General features: G+C 41.6%; 1 protein-coding gene across 1 annotated transcript in view; it reads right to left on the reverse strand.

Annotated features, from left to right (window-relative positions):
- LOC144762276 (ATP-binding cassette sub-family C member 10-like) overlaps window positions 1–19,256 on the reverse strand; it is a 1,522,948-nt gene that overhangs the window by 1,047,017 nt on the left and 456,675 nt on the right. The window contains exon 6 of the mRNA XM_078647417.1: window positions 14,571–14,727. Within this exon, the coding sequence (XP_078503543.1) occupies window positions 14,571–14,727 (157 nt within the window). The remainder of the gene's footprint in view (window positions 1–14,570; window positions 14,728–19,256) is intronic.

The raw sequence follows: 19,256 nt of genomic DNA on the forward strand, positions 1-19,256 counted from the left end.
ATGACCTCTGAGGGGTTCCTAGATACTCACCTTGGGTGGTTAATTGGGACCCTAGCTCTTCTACGTCTTCTGGATCAACTCCTGTCTTGAGTTGTGGTTCGCATTCCACTATTGTGGTACATGGTTTGGTCTCCCCCTGTGTATTTGTGCTACTTACGTGTTCTATTTCCTAAGTATTGTGTGTAATGTTGTGTACATCTCTGGTTAGGAGATAATACATTGTGTTAGTGAGTGTTGTAATAAAATAACTATTTTTATAACTAAACTGTGAGATTCTTTTTCACTTAACCTATACCGTAAGATTAAGTAGTGGTAAAATAAGCTGCTTTATACTCCTTTTGGAATAAGCCTGAAAGCGGATTTCCACAGATACCACTTACAGAGCTTTCTAAGTTTGTCTAAGACCACTAAAATTACCATAAGGGTTGTCTGGATTAGTGTAGGGTGCTACACTTACATAAGTGTGAACCACATATTAAGCCAGCCTCTCAGAAGGTGTGTGCCTGGGTGGATTTCTTTGTCAGATTAGGGGGTATGAGAAGAAGTGAATTGGAATTACTCAGTACCCAGCCTCTACCTATTTTCGAAAGTTTGATTTCAAGGTATTTGGGGTTTTTTGTATGAAGGGCTTTGTGGGTGATGCAAGCTGCGTTGAATATGTATCTTCCTTGAATGGGAAACCCGTTGAGACTCTTAACCCCTTCCATGCTGCAGCGATTTTCCCCGTGTGCTGCAAAATCGCGAGTGGATGGGTTTATGACGGCCCCAGCCGTCATCAGCACACGAGTACCGTAGTGCATGACAGATGGGGGCCATCATCAGCATGCAAGGGGTTAAGAGCAGGTGAGATGTGATCAGACCACTTTATTCCGGTGAGGAGTCTGTTAGCCACAATGAAAGTGGCTTTCAGAGGGGCAAGGTGAATTTTTGGAGTTCCAGTGAAGATGGTGAACACTCACAACGCAGCTTAACACCGTGTGAAGGAAAGGTGTTTTGTGCCACAAAGTGCTTTGCTGTGAAAATTGTAGAGTGTGCTATACAAATATCCATAACACAACATAGTGTGCAGTATCTGTCACTCATCATCGCCGCATTTATCCATCAGTCTGTGCCTCAAAGGGGCCATTATTGTGAGAATTGTCCGATTGATTAGGTTTGGAATTAAGTATGGGCACTATTATAAACTTCTAGTTTCTTATCCTCTAGGATCCAAGTACCTCACTAAAACCCTGTTTGCTGATAACTTATTGTAGATTTCATACTAAAATAAGTGAGTTTTTGGTATTAAACTACTTTGTACCGTTATTATGCTGCTGGTTACACAGTGCAGTTTAATGACTAGATAAATTATCTTTTTACATGGTTCTTGTGGTCACGATCTAGTACTGTATAGCAAATTTTAAATTTGTTTATTAATAAGTTTTAATACCGAATGTTTTAGGATAGCGTTCGATTATAAATTCGTATGAATTCATGTATGTCAACATGATTACTCAAGGTTCATGCCCTCTTGCGCTGGTACACCACTAGTCCGACTGCTACTGTTAGGTTTATCTGGGTTCATAGATGTGATGACAATATGAATTTATGTTGGTAATTTTTGTGGAATGTAACATGCTTTAAAGAAGTATTTTTATGTGGAATTCTGCGGAATTCCAAATCATAATAAATAAAAATAATAATAATAATAATTGTGAGACTAGTACTGCTGCACAAGATATCAGTTTACTTAATCAAGTCTTAGGGGCATACCCCCACTCCTGTGTAGCGTAGCTCCTATCTTCCCAATAGGCTCTGCGCATTGGAATAATACCTACAGCAGTAAAGGCCTAGGCCAGACGTTAACTAGGTCTACTACTGTCGATACTAGACTTAAGTTTTGGGTTTGCCAGCGTAGCTCAGAGTTCGCTAGAAACTTTCTCGAATGTTCAAGGAGGAATTAACTTCCCTGATTAGACAAGAAGGGATTTAGTTTCTGACAACCATAGAACATGACAACTTTGCTCTCCCCTAATCAAGAGTCATTCTCGAGAGTCGTGTGAGCACAAGGCAATTATTTTACTCAGTCAGTACGTGCATTCTTAGTCTCATCAGATTGTAGAGAAAAGGAAGAGACGGGCGTGTTCAATAAAAAGGTGTTATTTATTGATCAGTCTCTTTTCTCGTACAAAAGAAATGGATCGATATTATTGCAATACTTATAGTTAAGTAAAGTGCATACATTAAAAGCAATAGTATAAAATAATACTGTAAAAACATTGATATGGTTTCTGAGCCATATGATGTTTAAAATGATTAAAATATATTTACATACACATATACATTTGACTAAACGTACTCAACTGGTGTTTCTAAATACGCCTACCCCGTGTACCTGACCTAAGTCTAATGCGTGGGCGGGAATAGAAAGTTACAGTTTAAGTTAAGTTTGTTTTTGCCAAGTGAATAACTAAAGAATTCTCTGTGAGGGGTTATTCAGTTCTGTACCTGGAAGTTAGGATGAATGAGGAATGGTATCTCTTTCTCTGCTCTCGATATTCCAGGCTGCCTGCGAGGGCTGCCCGAAAGCGCCGGTGCTGGGTCTCTCGGCTTGAGATAGCAGCGCGTCTCTCAGCGCGTCAGGAAGGCGGGGCTGCTGCCAGCGGGGTCTGCTCCTGCTCTCGGCTTCGGCGAGTGTGGCTGCTCCGTCTCGTCACCACGCGTGTGTTTGCATAGGGCAAGATCGGCAATATTTATACCTTAAAGGTGCCGAGATTGACGTAAGGATGGACATAGATACGTCAATAAAGATGTCATACGACTTGCTCGTTAGCACATTCTTTACTAAAGTTCTCTGTGAAATCAAAACAATGGCCGCACGGATTTTCCAGGTTGTCATAGGTTTGATTTGTTATGAGAACGTCGTATGCCTTATCAGGGGCTGGAGGAATGTCGCTTGTCTAATTAGATCTCAAGCGTTATGACCTAATCAGATAACACGTTCCTGTGCCGTAGTGTGACTGCGTCAGATAACGGTATCTGCATCATGGGGGCTGTTCTTGCCTCATGGGCTGACTGTTAGTTAACTTGATAGTTAGTTTAACCAGAATAGGGTCAGGAATAGGGGGATCGATTCAGAACCTATAGGAATACATGACACCCACTCCACGCTAACTATGGTCATATTTACTAATCTATGCATAGTATAACATAGTACAACATACTATAGAGTATAGTGTATACCTTACCACCCCAAAATACATAAATGCTTTTTGAAATTTTCAAATATACTGAAAAATTGCAGTCATATATATTGTATGCACTTAAGCTATGAAATAAACGCTAAAGTAAACACGCATTTGTATGCATTATTGCTTATTTGGTATATGAGAAATACACATGAAATGGCTCTTAATATAGCTATACAGAAAGGAAGTTCGAGACCATTTCATCACATAATAAAATATTTGTGAACATCCCAGCGGGCAACTTAAGTCTATAAAGTATCTAAAAAATAGAAATCTTAGTTCTCTAGGAATAGTTTCTTACTTTAAGCAGAAGATAAGTGTCCCGAAAATTTTGTAAAAAATAATTTGGGGCTTCTAAAAAATTGCTGTCCGTGAACTGGTGGGAAAAATTGTTCATGTGACTTTATTTTTAAAGTTGAAGGCCGAATTCAGGGAACGCCGTGTGCGAGCTTGCTCAAAAGTCTCTATTTCTGTTCTGGAGAGAACATCATATCATTAAGGCTTTCGAAAAAACTGTCAACAGCTTCATGGGAAAGTTCCACTAAGTCGGAAATAGGTGTAACCATGCATTCGTGCGCATGATTGTTTGCATTGACATTCTGATTCGCATTGCTGACAGAAGGTCGTACCTGTTCGATGCTGCTTTCATCTTGAACTTCACTACTCTTCAATCGTAGTGGTGAAGATTCCAGGAATGCCGTCATCAGGATTGGCAGCCTTTGAGGGCAGCACAAAGCGTGAACCTTGGTAGGAACCAACAATGTATCTGCATCCACTGGCGCATCCGATTGTAGCGTCAGACAGGTGTCTAACACGCATTCTTCTCCGCATAGCAGACACCTTAGTACAGGTAAAACACACCTTTGCCACATCGGTCGAAATGATAGAAACCAAGTCATGTTTAGGTCTCTAAGCCGGGAGAGTCCCAGGATTTTTGATATCCGGTCCCGGTATCCAATGGCTAGGATCGTGTCTTCCATTGTCGCGAGAGTTTGATCTGTGACATGGGTTGCCATAACGAAAAATAAGGACTAAGAATAGGATTCCTGCAATTAGTCCCAGGATCAGGGGAAGTCCGCCAAAAATCGCATGGACGAAATCTGGAAAAATACCCAGTATGGCTTTGAATGGTGTTAATGCCATCGAAAATACTGTCTTAAATACCTTTGAGACCCCAGTGGTATCAGAAATATTTAAGATTTCGCTCAGGATTTCCGCGAAATGTACGGGGGAATTAGTTGATAATAATGTATGTATCTCTGCAGTCGTCCTTGCGACTTGTAGATCATACGTTTCTTTTGATGACGTGAGCCTTGTAGGCGTCTGAAGAAGCACTGTTTTCATTCTGCTTAAAGTATCTATTCGAATAGAAGTAATTTTCAAACTGGGTCATGCCCTTGCCTCCCTGTCTGGAAAGGAGCTGGGGAACAAAGAACGTCCACAGCACTTGACCTTCGCAGTCGTAGTGACTAGATAAGGAGTCCCGGGCATAAGACTACAACATCTGCGGTCTACAATAAGAATGTAACTCCCATTATAGAGTCTTTGAAAGAATGGTTCTATTTCAGTTGCAGGTGCGCCTTGCTGGTGACATGAAAGGTTGTATGAATTCCCTTCACAGGCTCCATGCAAACTAATTCCGTTACACAGAAGCGTGCCGCTTAGTGACATAGCACAATTGTTGCCACTAAGAAACACTTTCTGTCCTTTATTACTGACACATGCATGTGAATAGGGCAGGTTCCAAGTTGTTTTAAGGTACCCCTTTCCCAATTTCTCGTACATGCCAGCCTGTATATATTTTTGGCAGTATTGAAACCTGAAGGTTGAGATTGGAATATTTATGATTCCGTGTATTATCCATTCACTGACAGGTCGTTCTGACATTGTCATTGGTAATCTTTCTAGTTTTTCAATGCTCAAGATTGTATAATCAGCACCCTTTTGCGCCATACCGATTTGTCTATCAGTAAGGTTAAAGATTTGGAATAGTGACGTTGTGTTGATTAAACGCCAAGGCACATAGCCTGAACGCAGATTTTGTAACGTCCAGCCAAGCTGTACAATAGAACGCAATTGTGACTGACCATGTTGTAATAGTAAGTCTTGCGATAACATATCGATTGCTGAAGACACAATGCTGTCCAATGAAAAAATTCTGGAGGACAGAGTCATTAACCCATTGTCCACTACAGAAAGTGATTTTTCCAAATTAATACGGTCAATTTCCCGTATTCTCTCTGCTGTCTCAATTTGAGTAACCTTCCAGGCCTCATTGTATGCTGCATATACAGAGGCTGCTATGAAACGCTTTTGAGGCTGTTTGGGTGGTCCCATTATGAAATCACGCAAGTCAGCACCATCAGTAAGTAAAGTTAGGTGTTGCTTAATTTCAGGCAGTGTGGAAGTTTGTAGCCATTGAAGGCATAATTTGCCCACACTGTAGGTTGTTATTATCCCTGGGTGATGTCTTTGGGGATATCTAGGGTCTGGCCTGGTCATTTTGAAACCCTGTGTTTTATTCAGGAATCTGTCTTGACAGTTATTAGTATCTGTGGGCCAGATCAACCATTGTTTCCAATCAGGATGTGTTCTGTTTTGGTTTAATATATGGTTTACGTCTATCTCTTCATCTGTATCAGAGTTATTGCTAAACATTATTGGCTTTGGAATAGACGGTTTATTTAAATCTTTGATTTTGGCTAAGCCAAGACAGGTGGTTTGTTGAACAGTGTCATTTAAAAATATCATTTGTTCTGGGATCATGCAGGCTCTAAACAAAGCTTCTAAACCCTGTACTTGCCAATCTTTTGTACCCCACACACTTTTCAAATCAACATTTTTGTCCCAATAATCAAATCCAAAAGTATTCATTTTTTCGAAGAATGAATCTGAATATATCAATTTTGTGTTGGTTATCATGGTTTTCATCCCTGTCTTGTTTGACATTTTAAAATAAAATGTTTCAGCATTACTTGTGTTAAAACCTGAAAAATATGAATATTTGTCATAAACGGTTCTTGAGCTCCCTTTTGGAGGTGTAGCACAATGTTCCCATTGATTATAATTTAAAACATTTCTAGGTTGTGCAGATTTATGTAAAAAGTGGTTACCATAGTGGTTATAGCAATACATACTATCATAATTTGTAGAACCTTGCAACTAATCATGTTTTGTAAATTTAGCAGACATTACTAGATCAGACATCATGTTATTAATGCTTTCGAAGTCCCAATCATCAGCAAATGAGTTTGGTTTTGCAAAGTCACTCAAGGAGATCTTGATTTGGTGTGGATATTTCAGGATCTCGACCGGACCATAAATTTCATAGTCAGTGTTGTCCCAGGCTACCCCACCAGGTATCCGATTGGCTGTGAAGTTGGCTGAAGAAAGTTCTCTTTTCTCGACGTGTGAAGATGTGTGTGGTTTGAGGACCAAGTTGATGTTCTGACTTGCTGTGTCCATTTTAGCATATTTTCCCTCAATGAAGCGTCCCAAAGTAAACACCATGATGAGCCAAAGTATGAGGATAAATGCACCAAAACCCACCCAAAATTCAATCCAAGGAGAAATCAGATATGTTTCTTTCAGTTGGTTCAAAAGTTCCTTAGCTTTGTCTTTAAAGGATTTTGATGATGGCTGTGTCTTTGATTCACTGAAGTCTTCAGAGGAATCATCGAAGTTGATGAAGTACCCGGATGCAGTTCTGTCAATTGTTCCAATTGCTTCAGGATTTTTGTTTCTTGCATTGTCACTTGGTACTTCATTGTAGATTGGTGTGTCTCTGCTAAATGTTTTTATTTGGGTTGTCAGAGGTCTGAGTTCTATTGCATTGTTGCATAGTCCTTGTTGTTCTTCTGTAGGCGTTTCGAATGTGATGAGCCTCTTTGTTAGGACCTCTGTACTGGTAGCAAACCTTGGTGTTCTGCTACTTATTGGGAGTCCACTTGGCCTACTGTTTGTTATCGGCCACATGTTGTGGTTTTACCAGGTCGATGGATACAACTCGGTTCTCCTTTTTACCAGCAAGTGGCGGTAGTACAACTGATCTTGTCCCGTTGACAGACAAGACAGGAACTGCTTTTCTGTAAGAAGGCCCAAATTCCTTCTTTACCGCGATCTTCTCCCTGACTAGATCCCCGACTTTTGGAATCCAGACAGGTCTTGCTGGGACAGGTGGTGATTCTTCAGTGGTTGTTGGCTGTTCTTTCAACTGTATGTTGCTCAGGTCTTTTCTTGTTTTGTTTAAGTCCTGCAAAATAGCCAAACGGTCTTTGACATCAAAGCTTTTTTCTTTAACCACTGAAGTCTGACTGTCGAGGTCAGAGATAATCATTCTAGTTCCAAATAATAATTCGTACGGACTGAATCCCTTCAGAGAATTTCTTGGCAAGTTATTTAGACTACGTTGGACACTTATTAGATGTTTGACCCACCCAGCTCCCGAACCTAATATCCTTTCTATTATAGATTGCTTTCTGCCTTGGTTTTTTCTTTACACCATCCCGTACCCTCAGGAAGGAAGTGAGAAGATTCCCGCTGGGCTGTGCTCATTTGGCCATGTTTCCCCCCAGGCTGGTGTGCCTGAGTGAAAACAATGGTCGAACGTAGCATGCTCTTAGCGTATATGCCATTTAGACTCGCAAATCTTTGTATAACAGTCCGGACGTCAGCCGAGTGCTGGTGATCTACATTATAAGTGGAACTAGCCTGTATATGTTAATCGCAAGCCATTCTTTTTACTGGTAATGTTATCTGCAGTCAGATTCCACCGTATTGTATTTTTTCTCTCCCCACTGCGATTTCTGTTGCAGTTTGGGCAGTTTTTTACAAACATGGTATGATGTAGGCTCATGCCTGGCCACCAGTACCGTGATTGTAATTCTTCCAGAGAATCTTTCAGTTTGAGGTGTCCAAGACCCTCACCCATATGTGCGTCTGCGATTAACAAGTGTCTCCTGTCCATGTTTGGAATCACTCTATCCCCCACTCCAGGGATTCGAGCAAAAGGGACGGAGTTTGCATCGATTATGTATGTATAATTGAGTGGGTAGTTGATCGGTAACGCTGAGCAGTCGCCTTTTGATGACGTTTTCACCGCCAGCAATGTTTCACCGTCAATGTATTTTAATGTACGCTTTTTTCGAACTACGGGAGCCGATTTAGTGGCTGCCGCTGCGGCTGTTTCAGCCAATGAATTCCCTACAACGTGAACGCCATCACGTTGATGACTCAGTGAGTGAGTCACGTGAGTCTTTGGTAGTTCTTTTTGTAAAAGAGCTATTTGTTCCCAGAGCAGTTTCTGCTTTATTGGTGCATCTGTGTCATCTTTGTAACCGTTTTGAATCCATGTCTGCAAATTGCTGTTATATGATTTGACGCAGTAATATGAATCTGACACTATAAGTGTCGGGAATTCGCGATCCGCATTATCTAGCGCCATTTTCAATGCTATTATTTCAGTTTGTTGTTCTGAATTAGTTTCTACTGAGTGTGATTTTGTTAATAGAGGTTTTAATGTACCTCCGCGCCACACTTCTTTTGTAATCTCACATGTGGGGTTGTATGCTTGTTCTCCCCAAACGGAGGGTTGAGCATGTCCGTCTGTATAGATTACACAGGCGTAATGTCGTAGAGGCAGAATGTCGATTGGCAGAGGATACGTCTTTTCATACTTTAGATTTTTTAAGTCTTCTAGTTCTGGATCAAAGTAGTAGTATACTTTGTCCGTTGTGATTGAATTCACCCATTGTATCCATTCCGGATTCAATGTTGTTGTTGGTAAATTACACGGTGTTGTTAGTGCCTCAAAGGCTGATTCTGCTGTTCTGACTGTGATATGTCTACCGTCAGCTATGTCTTTTTCTCTAGCTATTGCGGTTTGAACTGCACGAATGATTTTTTCTGTATTACTGAATTTCTGTTCAGCTTCTGTGTACAAGTGTGATTTGAATGCAATTGGTACCTTTTCTCCCTCATTAGAGGTTAGGTATGTGAATCCGCATCTCCCTGGGATGACTCGAATCACAAGATTGCGTGTGTTATCACGTGTTTCTAATTTTGTTTTAATTAGCATGTCTGTTTGTAAGGATCTCAAAATTTCTGTGTGTGTTTGAGTCCAATTGGATCTTTTAAAGTCTGGTTTAATTAGATCATAAAGGGGTTTGACCCTTTCTGCGTAATTTGCAATGTATGTTCTTCCGAAATTTAGGAAGCCTAGAATTGACTGTAGGTTTTTTAGTGTTTTAGGAGCTTGGATTACGGCACATTTCTCTAGGAAATTGTCAGCCAGGCTTTTGCCTTCACTTGATAACTCATATCCTAAGAACAGGACTGTCAGATGGGCAATTCTGGACTTTTTAAAGTTGAATTTGTAACCCTCTGCTGCGAACCCAAGTATTATGGTGTTCACTCTTTTCAAGTGAGTATCCAAGTCATCATCTGTTAAGTAAATGTCATCGACATAAGATAACGCTTCATTATCATATAATTGTAGTAATTCTGTTACTCTCGCTGAGAATACCCCCGGGCTGTTCTTGTACCCCTGGGCTAACCGACAAAATTGCTTTTGAGTGCCATTTACTGAGAATGCAGTTAAATATCTGCTCTCTGGTGCTATGTTTTGACAAAAGAATCCATTGGAGATGTCCAAGGTTGTTTTGTATTTTTTGCGCACTATGTTATTCATTAGTGCAGCACTGTGTGAGTTTTGCACTGCAAAGGTTTTGCAACATGTGTTAAGGTGTCGGTAATCCAAAACTAGACGATATGAATTGTCTGGTTTGGAGACCGGAAACAAAGGATTGTTCATTTGTGAGGTGCAAGTTTCAATCACCCCCTGGTATTCTAGCTGATCTAGTATTTCATTTACTTGTTTTTTAGCTTCTTGCTTAATTGGGTACTGCCTTTGTGCAGTAGGTTGTGATTTTAACTGGATTTTGTGAGGAGGAGAATCCTCATCCCATCCTACATGATTTTTATATAAAGCAGGTGCTAAGGCCACTGCCCACTTTCTAGCAAGTGTATATTTTTTATGAATCGGGATTTGATTCGAGAAGGCAGGCATAATTATTTCTTCGCCATGAGGGCACTCCCTGACAAACTCTGGTGGCCAGTCTTTTTCAGCTAGAAGGATATCATAGCCCTTGGAGAGATTATCCCAAAATAGTCCCCTTATTTTCCTAGTCTTATCTCCCTCTATACGTAATGTTATCGCGTATATCTTGTGGGGTTTGCTAACTCTGGTGTCTGCAGTTTCCACTTGAAGATATTCATTCGTGTCCACTGTCTCCAGATGATTCATAAGGACTTTGCGAGCTATGCTCACCTCTGCTGCGCTGTCTAGCATTGTCTGAGCCCACTCTCCGTTTTTCAGTTGTGTCCTCAGTATTCTCGGCATTGTTAACTACCTTGATACTGGCTACCTTCTTTTTTTGGAATTGTAATTTCTTTTTTAGCTGAGCAGGTTCCTTGTCTTTGGACTTGGCGTGCTCTTCTCTTTGTTCTGATCGTCCTCTTCTTTCCGATTTCTGCGAGGAATTCTGAAAAGATTGAGAGGGACGTGTATCAATGTCTTGATATCTATCAGGTTTTTTAATATTATCCCTATTTCTAAGGTTATATCTATTCCCAGAGTGGTCACTCTGCGGTGACCTCTGTCTTCGGTTTGGAGATTTTTCTCTTCGCCTAGGAGACCTTCCTCTGGACTGGAATTTCTTTTCTTTTGGATTGGATTGTTTGTTTCCATCCCAGTTCTTTTTTGGTGAATTATTATTAAAAAATATTTTTTCTGGACTTTCAGTCAGTTGCGGTTTTACTGGTATTCCACCTAAACTATCTCTACCTAGTTCCTCATAGGATTTTTCTATGATTCTGGCAATTCCAGCTGATTGGTCTGCTATATCTGTCTCTTTTAACCTCTGGCGGATCGCCACGTTTGCTGCTTCACCTTTTATGTTGGCTAATAATATAGTCGAGACCTGCTTGAAGTCTTTCAGTAATTTCATACCAAGAGTTAAAGCTGGTTCTGGACCGTATTCATCTTGAATTTGTTTTAGCACATCTGGTATCACCGAAATGGATGGAACACCGTGCGTTTTTGTGTAGATGGAAGCAAAGACTGTACCCCAAGTGTCACAGTCCTCTATGTGTGGTGCGATTCCCATTGGGAGACATATAGTCAGAATCCTGTGTTTTTCTAGCGGGGTGGTGTCAGGAAACACCGCCTCTATTTGGGTGATTTTCTGTGCCAACCAGAATGGTATCTGTTCCCGTTTAGCCGGAACTTTACCTAGGCAGGATTGGATGTTCTGTGGTGTGATTTTATTTGTGTTCCCCTGGTGAGGGGTCAGCTGTGGAAGTTTAATCGCTGGCTGAATTGTTGAAGTCCGCATTACATACTGAACTAATTGTCTATGAATTTTTAGTAATTGTTTTAGCTGTGTTAACAGCTCTCCTGTGGACATCCCTTCGATGTCTGGGTGTGGTGTGTATCCGGCTAGTACCGGCCACGTTGCTCCTGGTCTACCTAAAGGACCGAGCCTTGTAATGTGATTGTTATGTTTTAGGGCGCCATCAAATAAGAGCAAATGCTCTTGGAATTTGAGTGGTACTTCCACCTCCTCGAAAAGAGTGTACTCATTAGGAGGTTCCTCTATTTTGTAATAGTGTAAGTACTTTGTCACATCATTTGCTGCTGGAAAATGTATCCATGAATAGTATACCTCTGTCTGCCGATATTCGTGTGCCTCAATTACGAATATGATTGTGCCACCTCTAGGTGTCAGTCCATTTTCTATAAGTTTTAGAGTTATAGATCTTCTTTTGATGACCGGAATGAGTATTATATCCGCGTCTGCTGCTTGCATGGTAGCATCAGCATCTGCGAGTTCAGTTGCTAATCTAACTGCCTCTCTTTCGTCATCACTTCCTGACATTTTACTGTTAGAAAGGTTATTCTTTTTGTTTGCAGATCAGGTTTCTTATGGAAACAGAGATTAGATGCACAATATTTTGGAACTGTTTATCCTTCAACGTTGACTATACCAAGAACCATACATAGGAGTTCCCTCCTGCGAGGTTTTGGAGGATATAACCTTTCACCCACTCCAGACGTCTTTGGAGTATTTGGGAAAAGGGGTCTGAGTGAGAAAGCACGACTGAGTTACTCTAAATGTCTTACGTTAGTTTTATCGCCCTTTCCAAACACGTTGGGCGCCATGTAGTGTAGCTCCTATCTTCCCAATAGGCTCTGCGCATTGGAATAATACCTACAGCAGTAAAGGCCTAGGCCAGACATTAACTAGGTCTACTACTGTCGATACTAGACTTAAGTTTTGGGTTTGCCAGCGTAGCTCAGAGTTCGCTAGAAACTTTCTCGAATGTTCAAGGAGGAATTAACTTCCCTGATTAGACAAGAAGGGATTTAGTTTCTGACAACCATAGAACATGACAACTTTGCTCTCCCCTAATCAAGAGTCAATCTCGAGAGTCGTGTGAGCACAAGGCAATTATTTTACTCAGTCAGTACGTGCATTCTTAGTCTCATCAGATTGTAGAGAAAAGGAAGAGACGGGCGTGTTCAATAAAAAGGTGTTATTTATTGATCAGTCTCTTTTCTCGTACAAGAGAAATGGATCGATATTATTGCAATACTTATAGTTAAGTAAAGTGCATACATTAAAAGCAATAGTATAAAATAATACTGTAAAAACATTGATATGGTTTCTGAGCCATATGATGTTTAAAATGATTAAAATATATTTACATACACATATACATTTGACTAAACGTACTCAACTGGTGTTTCTAAATACGCCTACCCCGTGTACCTGACCTAAGTCTAATGCGTGGGCGGGAATAGAAAGTTACAGTTTAAGTTAAGTTTGTTTTTGCCAAGTGAATAACTAAAGAATTCTCTGTGAGGGGTTATTCAGTTCTGTACCTGGAAGTTAGGATGAATGAGGAATGGTATCTCTTTCTCTGCTCTCGATATTCCAGGCTGCCTGCGAGGGCTGCCCGAAAGCGCCGGTGCTGGGTCTCTCGGCTTGAGATAGCAGCGCGTCTCTCAGCGCGTCAGGAAGGCGGGGCTGCTGCCAGCGGGGTCTGCTCCTGCTCTCGGCTTCGGCAAGTGTGGCTGCTCCGTCTCGTCACCACGCGTGTGTTTGCATAGGGCAAGATCGGCAATATTTATACCTTAAAGGTGCCGAGATTGACGTAAGGATGGACATAGATACGTCAATAAAGATGTCATACGACTTGCTCGTTAGCACATTCTTTACTAAAGTTCTCTGTGAAATCAAAACAATGGCCGCACGGATTTTCCAGGTTGTCATAGGTTTGATTTGTTATGAGAACGTCGTATGCCTTATCAGGGGCTGGAGGAATGTCGCTTGTCTAATTAGATCTCAAGCGTTATGACCTAATCAGATAACACGTTCCTGTGCCCTAGTGTGACTGCGTCAGATAACGGTATCTGCATCATGGGGGCTGTTCTTGCCTCATGGGCTGACTGTTAGTTAACTTGATAGTTAGTTTAACCAGAATAGGGTCAGGAATAGGGGGATCGATTCAGAACCTATAGGAATACATGACACCTGAACATCCGAATTGTTTTATGATACTACATCAAGGTCAATAATATCGAGCTACAACTATATCACCTCAATTTATCAGAATCCTTATAGAGCACTGCTAATCACCAGTAACATCCAGTACATCACCTACTATTACATAGTCATGGTAAGTATATTACCCCTATTATTAGCTCCACATCATCTGCGTTAGCATGTTAAATATTGCATTCCCCTAGTATTCTTCCCTTGCAAATTAGTAGTTACGCTGATGTAGTGAATGAGATATAACTCATTTGATATCAGACATATGATATAGCGTCTACCACTCATATAATCCTAATTGTGTCTTAATATAGAGCTTCTCACTGCTCTTCTGCCATTTTTAGGCAATGTAAATACCATTTATTGCTATTACCCAACTTAGTTGTAAATAATTTACCAACCTTGGAAAGACACAAAGCTGAGATGGCTTAACTGGGATTTTAACTCATGACCTGCAGATCACAGCAGATGTCAGAGACAGGTGTTTAACTCAGAGATCCAGTGTATCAGCCTTCAATGGTCAATGTTGAACACACCTCTGCATTCCTGTATGTGGATTTATATTTTCCATTCAATTATAACATAGCAAATGCATTTTATGCCAGAGCTTCTGCCAGACCTAAGATTACTTAGGCACATTCTTCTGGATCAGGTTCCTTTTGAGCCCCCCTGCCTTCCCAATTCTGTTTCCTTCTTTTCTGTTTCTGACCCATCGCGGGCCTCGTACCTGTGACGTAATAGGAATCCACATCTTGATCCGGGACTTGGAGGAACCGCTCAATCCGATCCAGAGACACCTTGGCTTCCACAATTGAAGTTAACATCAATGGTAAGATGTTGAGTGACACGATCAGCATTTCAATGAGAGATAAGGTTGTAAACACCTATGATAAAAGAAGTATATGGTATAACATACTTTTTTGACAGTCTTATAGACAGAGGAATTAAGGGACAGTGCATTGCTGGCATAACTAAAAGAGAGAGCAAGAGCAAGGGAACAAAGCCAGACCAATATACAGGCACACAAATAAAGTGTAGTGTGGGCAGAAAAGAAACCCCATTTAGACTTGATGTCTACCACATCAAAATATACTTTGTGCAAGGGAATTAGCCAAGGGACCCAGCAGACAGAGGATTCAGCCATCCCACTGACAGAAAAGGGGGACACTGAGGCTCTCAGCACAATATTCAACAACCTAATAATGACTAAGGCACTAACACACGTGGGGCCTAGACGAACAAAACAATTTAGAAGAGGAACAAAAAACAACAGACTCATCAGCAAAATAAATCAAAAGTGGGGATTGGAAAACATAGAATGTGACAAAAAAACAATAATTACAGCACAGCCAAACAGGACAAAAACACACATTCCACGCCAAGAATAACCACAATGCCGGCAAACCGTCAGACACTACATACAAACGCCAGAATACAAGCAGACGACAGAGAACACTCATGACCAAGATCTTTCTCCCTTTCAGGTAACGGGAAACTCCTTGAGGCACTGGACGAAAAAATTATCAATCAGGAACACACAAACAAAGGACCAGGAAAACAAAATAAATGCTAGTATGATCACAAACTTAACTGAGGATACAGCATCAACGAAGGTCGACATACCACCACTCGATAATGAAACCATCTCTAGTGCACCTGCCCAAATATCGACTGACAATGGGTTTGAACTTGAACACCCGGATGAGAAAAAAAACCTACAACAAAATGTCAGTACTAGAAAAAAGAAACAAATTGAACTAGAAGAAAACTTATCACGAGTCTCGAGCAGTCAGCCCGGTCTCTTCATCTCGTTATTACACACTCTACAAACCTCAACAAGAGCAATGGTATTGCAATCCGACAAACTAGACATACAAATAGACTTTTTTTTCAAAAACCTTTATTGAACATTTGGCATGTTACAAACAACATCTGTCAGGAACTGCGGCACATATTGCAATCATGAAATAGCGGACACTGTGATAGGGATACTATATAATACTCATCATGGTGCAACTTCTTAATTGAAAAAGAGAATGGAACAAAAGAGTGTGAGTGACTAGGTGGACTGCGGGTGATCTATAGGACAACTGGACTCAATCGTGTCAGACTCCGCATCGGTGGTGTCGGAGTCAGTGAGATAAGGATCCTCAGGACTGAAGGACTGGACTTTTAAGTACCAGCGGTGCCAGGGAACAACACCTGAAACCTTCGTAGGATACCTGTTCGGCGCACAAGTGACAGAGACACGGGACACTTCCTTCGGCGTCAAAGATCAGCGTTTATTACTGCAGGGATGCAAAAGTCATGGGAAGTACAACAGAGTGTAGGTTCCAAGAGCCTGCTTCAAATTGCAAATGTGGATCGCTCCTTTTATACACATTTTCAGCATTCAATAACGTAACGAACAAAAGGTTACAACTCAGTTCCCACAATAAACTTAAAAGGGCTTCATTCATGGTGTCGGAAACCCGGAACATAATCACAGTAACATTTGTCGGTTCCCAACTGTAAAAGCACATTATCCTGCTGCTATGCACATTCCACTCTAATTGTAAAAGGACGAGAGTAAGAGACAGGAACAGGTGCAAGGAAGTCAGACAACAGAAGAAGAAGGAGTGTGGAGGTAGTATCGGAAGCGTAATCCCAGGATCAAAGGATTCGAGCCGAGCGCATGCAAGGCTGAAACAATAGGCCAACGTGGGAAGATTACCCAGCTGCGGAGCCATCTGTCTCTGTCGTGTCATCCCCCAGTCTTGGGAATCACAGGGTCATGAGGCAGACATTTGCCTGTTCGCTGACTACGTGAGGGCAAGAAACAAAATGGATGCCGTATCTAAAATGGAACCCGAGGGTAAAAATGAAGAAACCTGTAAATAAGACGAACCCTTCTAAGTAGCGTAGCGAAAATGCGTACACCTATTAATCTCGTCATTTACGGTTCATAGATACCACCCTCGCTAGCATCGTAACGGTTCTCATTGCTCCTCAGACGCTCCTTTTGCCCTCATGTAGGCAAGCACTAGTCGGAATCATAATCAATTTCGATATTCATCAGATCATTCAAGTGTTGCTGGAACATCATCTTATTCATCAATGTCTCGCCGGTAACAGATGGCCTTCTTATACACGTTGTAGCACAAAGGCCACATAAGGCAGGACCACACTGCACACAAAGACAACACGTGAACAGAAACGTCACAACAACCCCTATAATCATCAGAATTTTCCAACCCCAAGTTGACATCAGACCCCAAAACCATCCTAGAAGCGTCCAATCTCCCTCGTCCACGTGTATGGACTCTGAGATTTTATGCAACTTCGAGATGGCTTGGTAAACCGTTGGAGCGTTATCAGGTATGAAAATGCAGCAGCTCGAATGGATGACCTTGCACACACCACCTCTGTCTGCTACTACTACGTCTAGAACCATACGGTTCTGTAGCGTCATAAGCCTATCCGCTTGAAGCTCTGCTGTCAGATTACCAAGGGCGCTTGCAGTTATGTCAGCAGTTGCTTCCACTACACGAGTTAACTGTCTCAGATTCCTGCTATTGACCATAGGGCCCCAAAACGGTAGGAAACCCTTAAAGAAATCTCCTGCTTCTTGACCGGCAGTATCTTCTTTACTAATGGCACCTGTCACAACTCTAGTTTTGTGATAATCTGAGGCAACAGTGAAAGTCGGAGGCAAAAGATTCGCGATATAGCAGGTACCCGAGAAGTCATGAGGTAACCACGTATATGCGCGATCATAACATACAAAATAGGTACCCTTGGCAGTCAGAAAGACAGGGGAAGAGAGCGTTGGTAAAACGTAAGTATCAACACAAGCACTCTTCCCAAGCTGAGCTCTCGGATTGCGACCAAGACCTTGCAGACAGAAATGACCGAGATGAGGTACGATCCAGATTGGAGATGAGCTTTTAAACTGCCTATCATTCACTGATGTACTATACTCGACCTCACTCAGATCCTTATAAGCTCGCACCTCTTTCTCTGGGATAAGTGTTGCGTCAAAAATATCTCTATTTAAATCTGCAATTGCTATCGCCAAAGACTTGTGGTACGGGCCAGGTCCAAGGTCTGCAGAGCGAGGCTCTCGATGGGGGTAGGAATCTAGTGCACTACAGAACATGGTCTGGAATGCTCGAGCTGACCCCTGGGGGCTATAAGGAAGAACAAAATATGGGATACCCTTATCCATGGTATGTTGCATTAACCCACATACCCAACAATTGGTAGTGTTCATCACCAACTGATGCTGATGTAGAAGTTGAACAAAAGAATTGTTCATAAATTCCGCACGTCTGGCCTGTTCATGTTGGGGCAGAAGATGAAAGGAATGTGGGGACATAGTGGAAACAGAATTTAAATCAAGAGAAGGAGGAGTAGGTAAAGTAGAAGGCAGCAATGATTGAAAACCAAAATATACTCCACCCACCAGCAGCATAGAAACAGTTAGGAACAACATACAAACCTGTAACAAAAAACATTTTTTTCGAAATGTCTTGTGCAGTTTGGATCTTTGCGCCACCATTTTCTCAATTTCCAACAGCTTAGAAGACTCCATCTTCTAAAAACCGTCCGTGACGTTCTTGACGCACTTCGTTCTGAGTAGCGATTATCAATCCCCAGGAGTTCCCAGAAATCGATAAAAGTAATCGACCTAGTGTCAGATACCTGCTAAACAGGAGGAAGTACCCGCACGGCCTTACGTTAACCCAGATGAAAAGGTTTTTAATCAAGAGTTCATTGAATTCAATATACGCCTCCTAGCTGTAAGGAAGAAGGTACACAATATATATATATATATATATATATATATATATATATGTAATGGCCACAATTTTTATGGCAACAATAGAGGTGATGTAGATTCAAAAAAATAAAAAAAACAGAATTTATTAGTCTGTTAGCGCGGTCGAAGAAAGTATCGACTTCTTCCGGGGCGAGTCTGCTCTTCAAACAGTGGATCAGACGGCAAAGGAGTGTTCGATTGTCCACGCAATTGTTCAGAACTTGAATTCTCCAATGTTGCTGAAAGAGGGTTAACTCCGGATGGTTCAACAGGGGTGTCGGGTCTTACTGTGTTATCTCCTACAAGCTGCGCGTCACTAAACGGCACGTAATTTAGAGGGACGTAAGTTTCAGACGAGCCGAATCCTTTTCTGATCCAACTATCTGCTGGCAATGGGAGCGGAATTTTCTTGGTGTGGGTGGCATGCACCCAATGTTTTCTCCCTTCCAGCCGAACCGCAGTCCTCGTTGCCAGCAACACCTGGTAAGGTCCCATGAACCTTGGCTCAAGATTTCGTTTTCGTCCAAAGTTGCGGGTAAGAACCCAATCACCTGGTTGGAGCCGATGACCATGACCCTCTGTTTGTGTCGGTAGAGCCTCAAAGACCTGTTG

This window comes from Lissotriton helveticus, chromosome 6, assembly GCF_964261635.1.
Source record: "Lissotriton helveticus chromosome 6, aLisHel1.1, whole genome shotgun sequence".
Classification (NCBI taxonomy): Eukaryota; Metazoa; Chordata; class Amphibia; order Caudata; family Salamandridae; genus Lissotriton; species Lissotriton helveticus.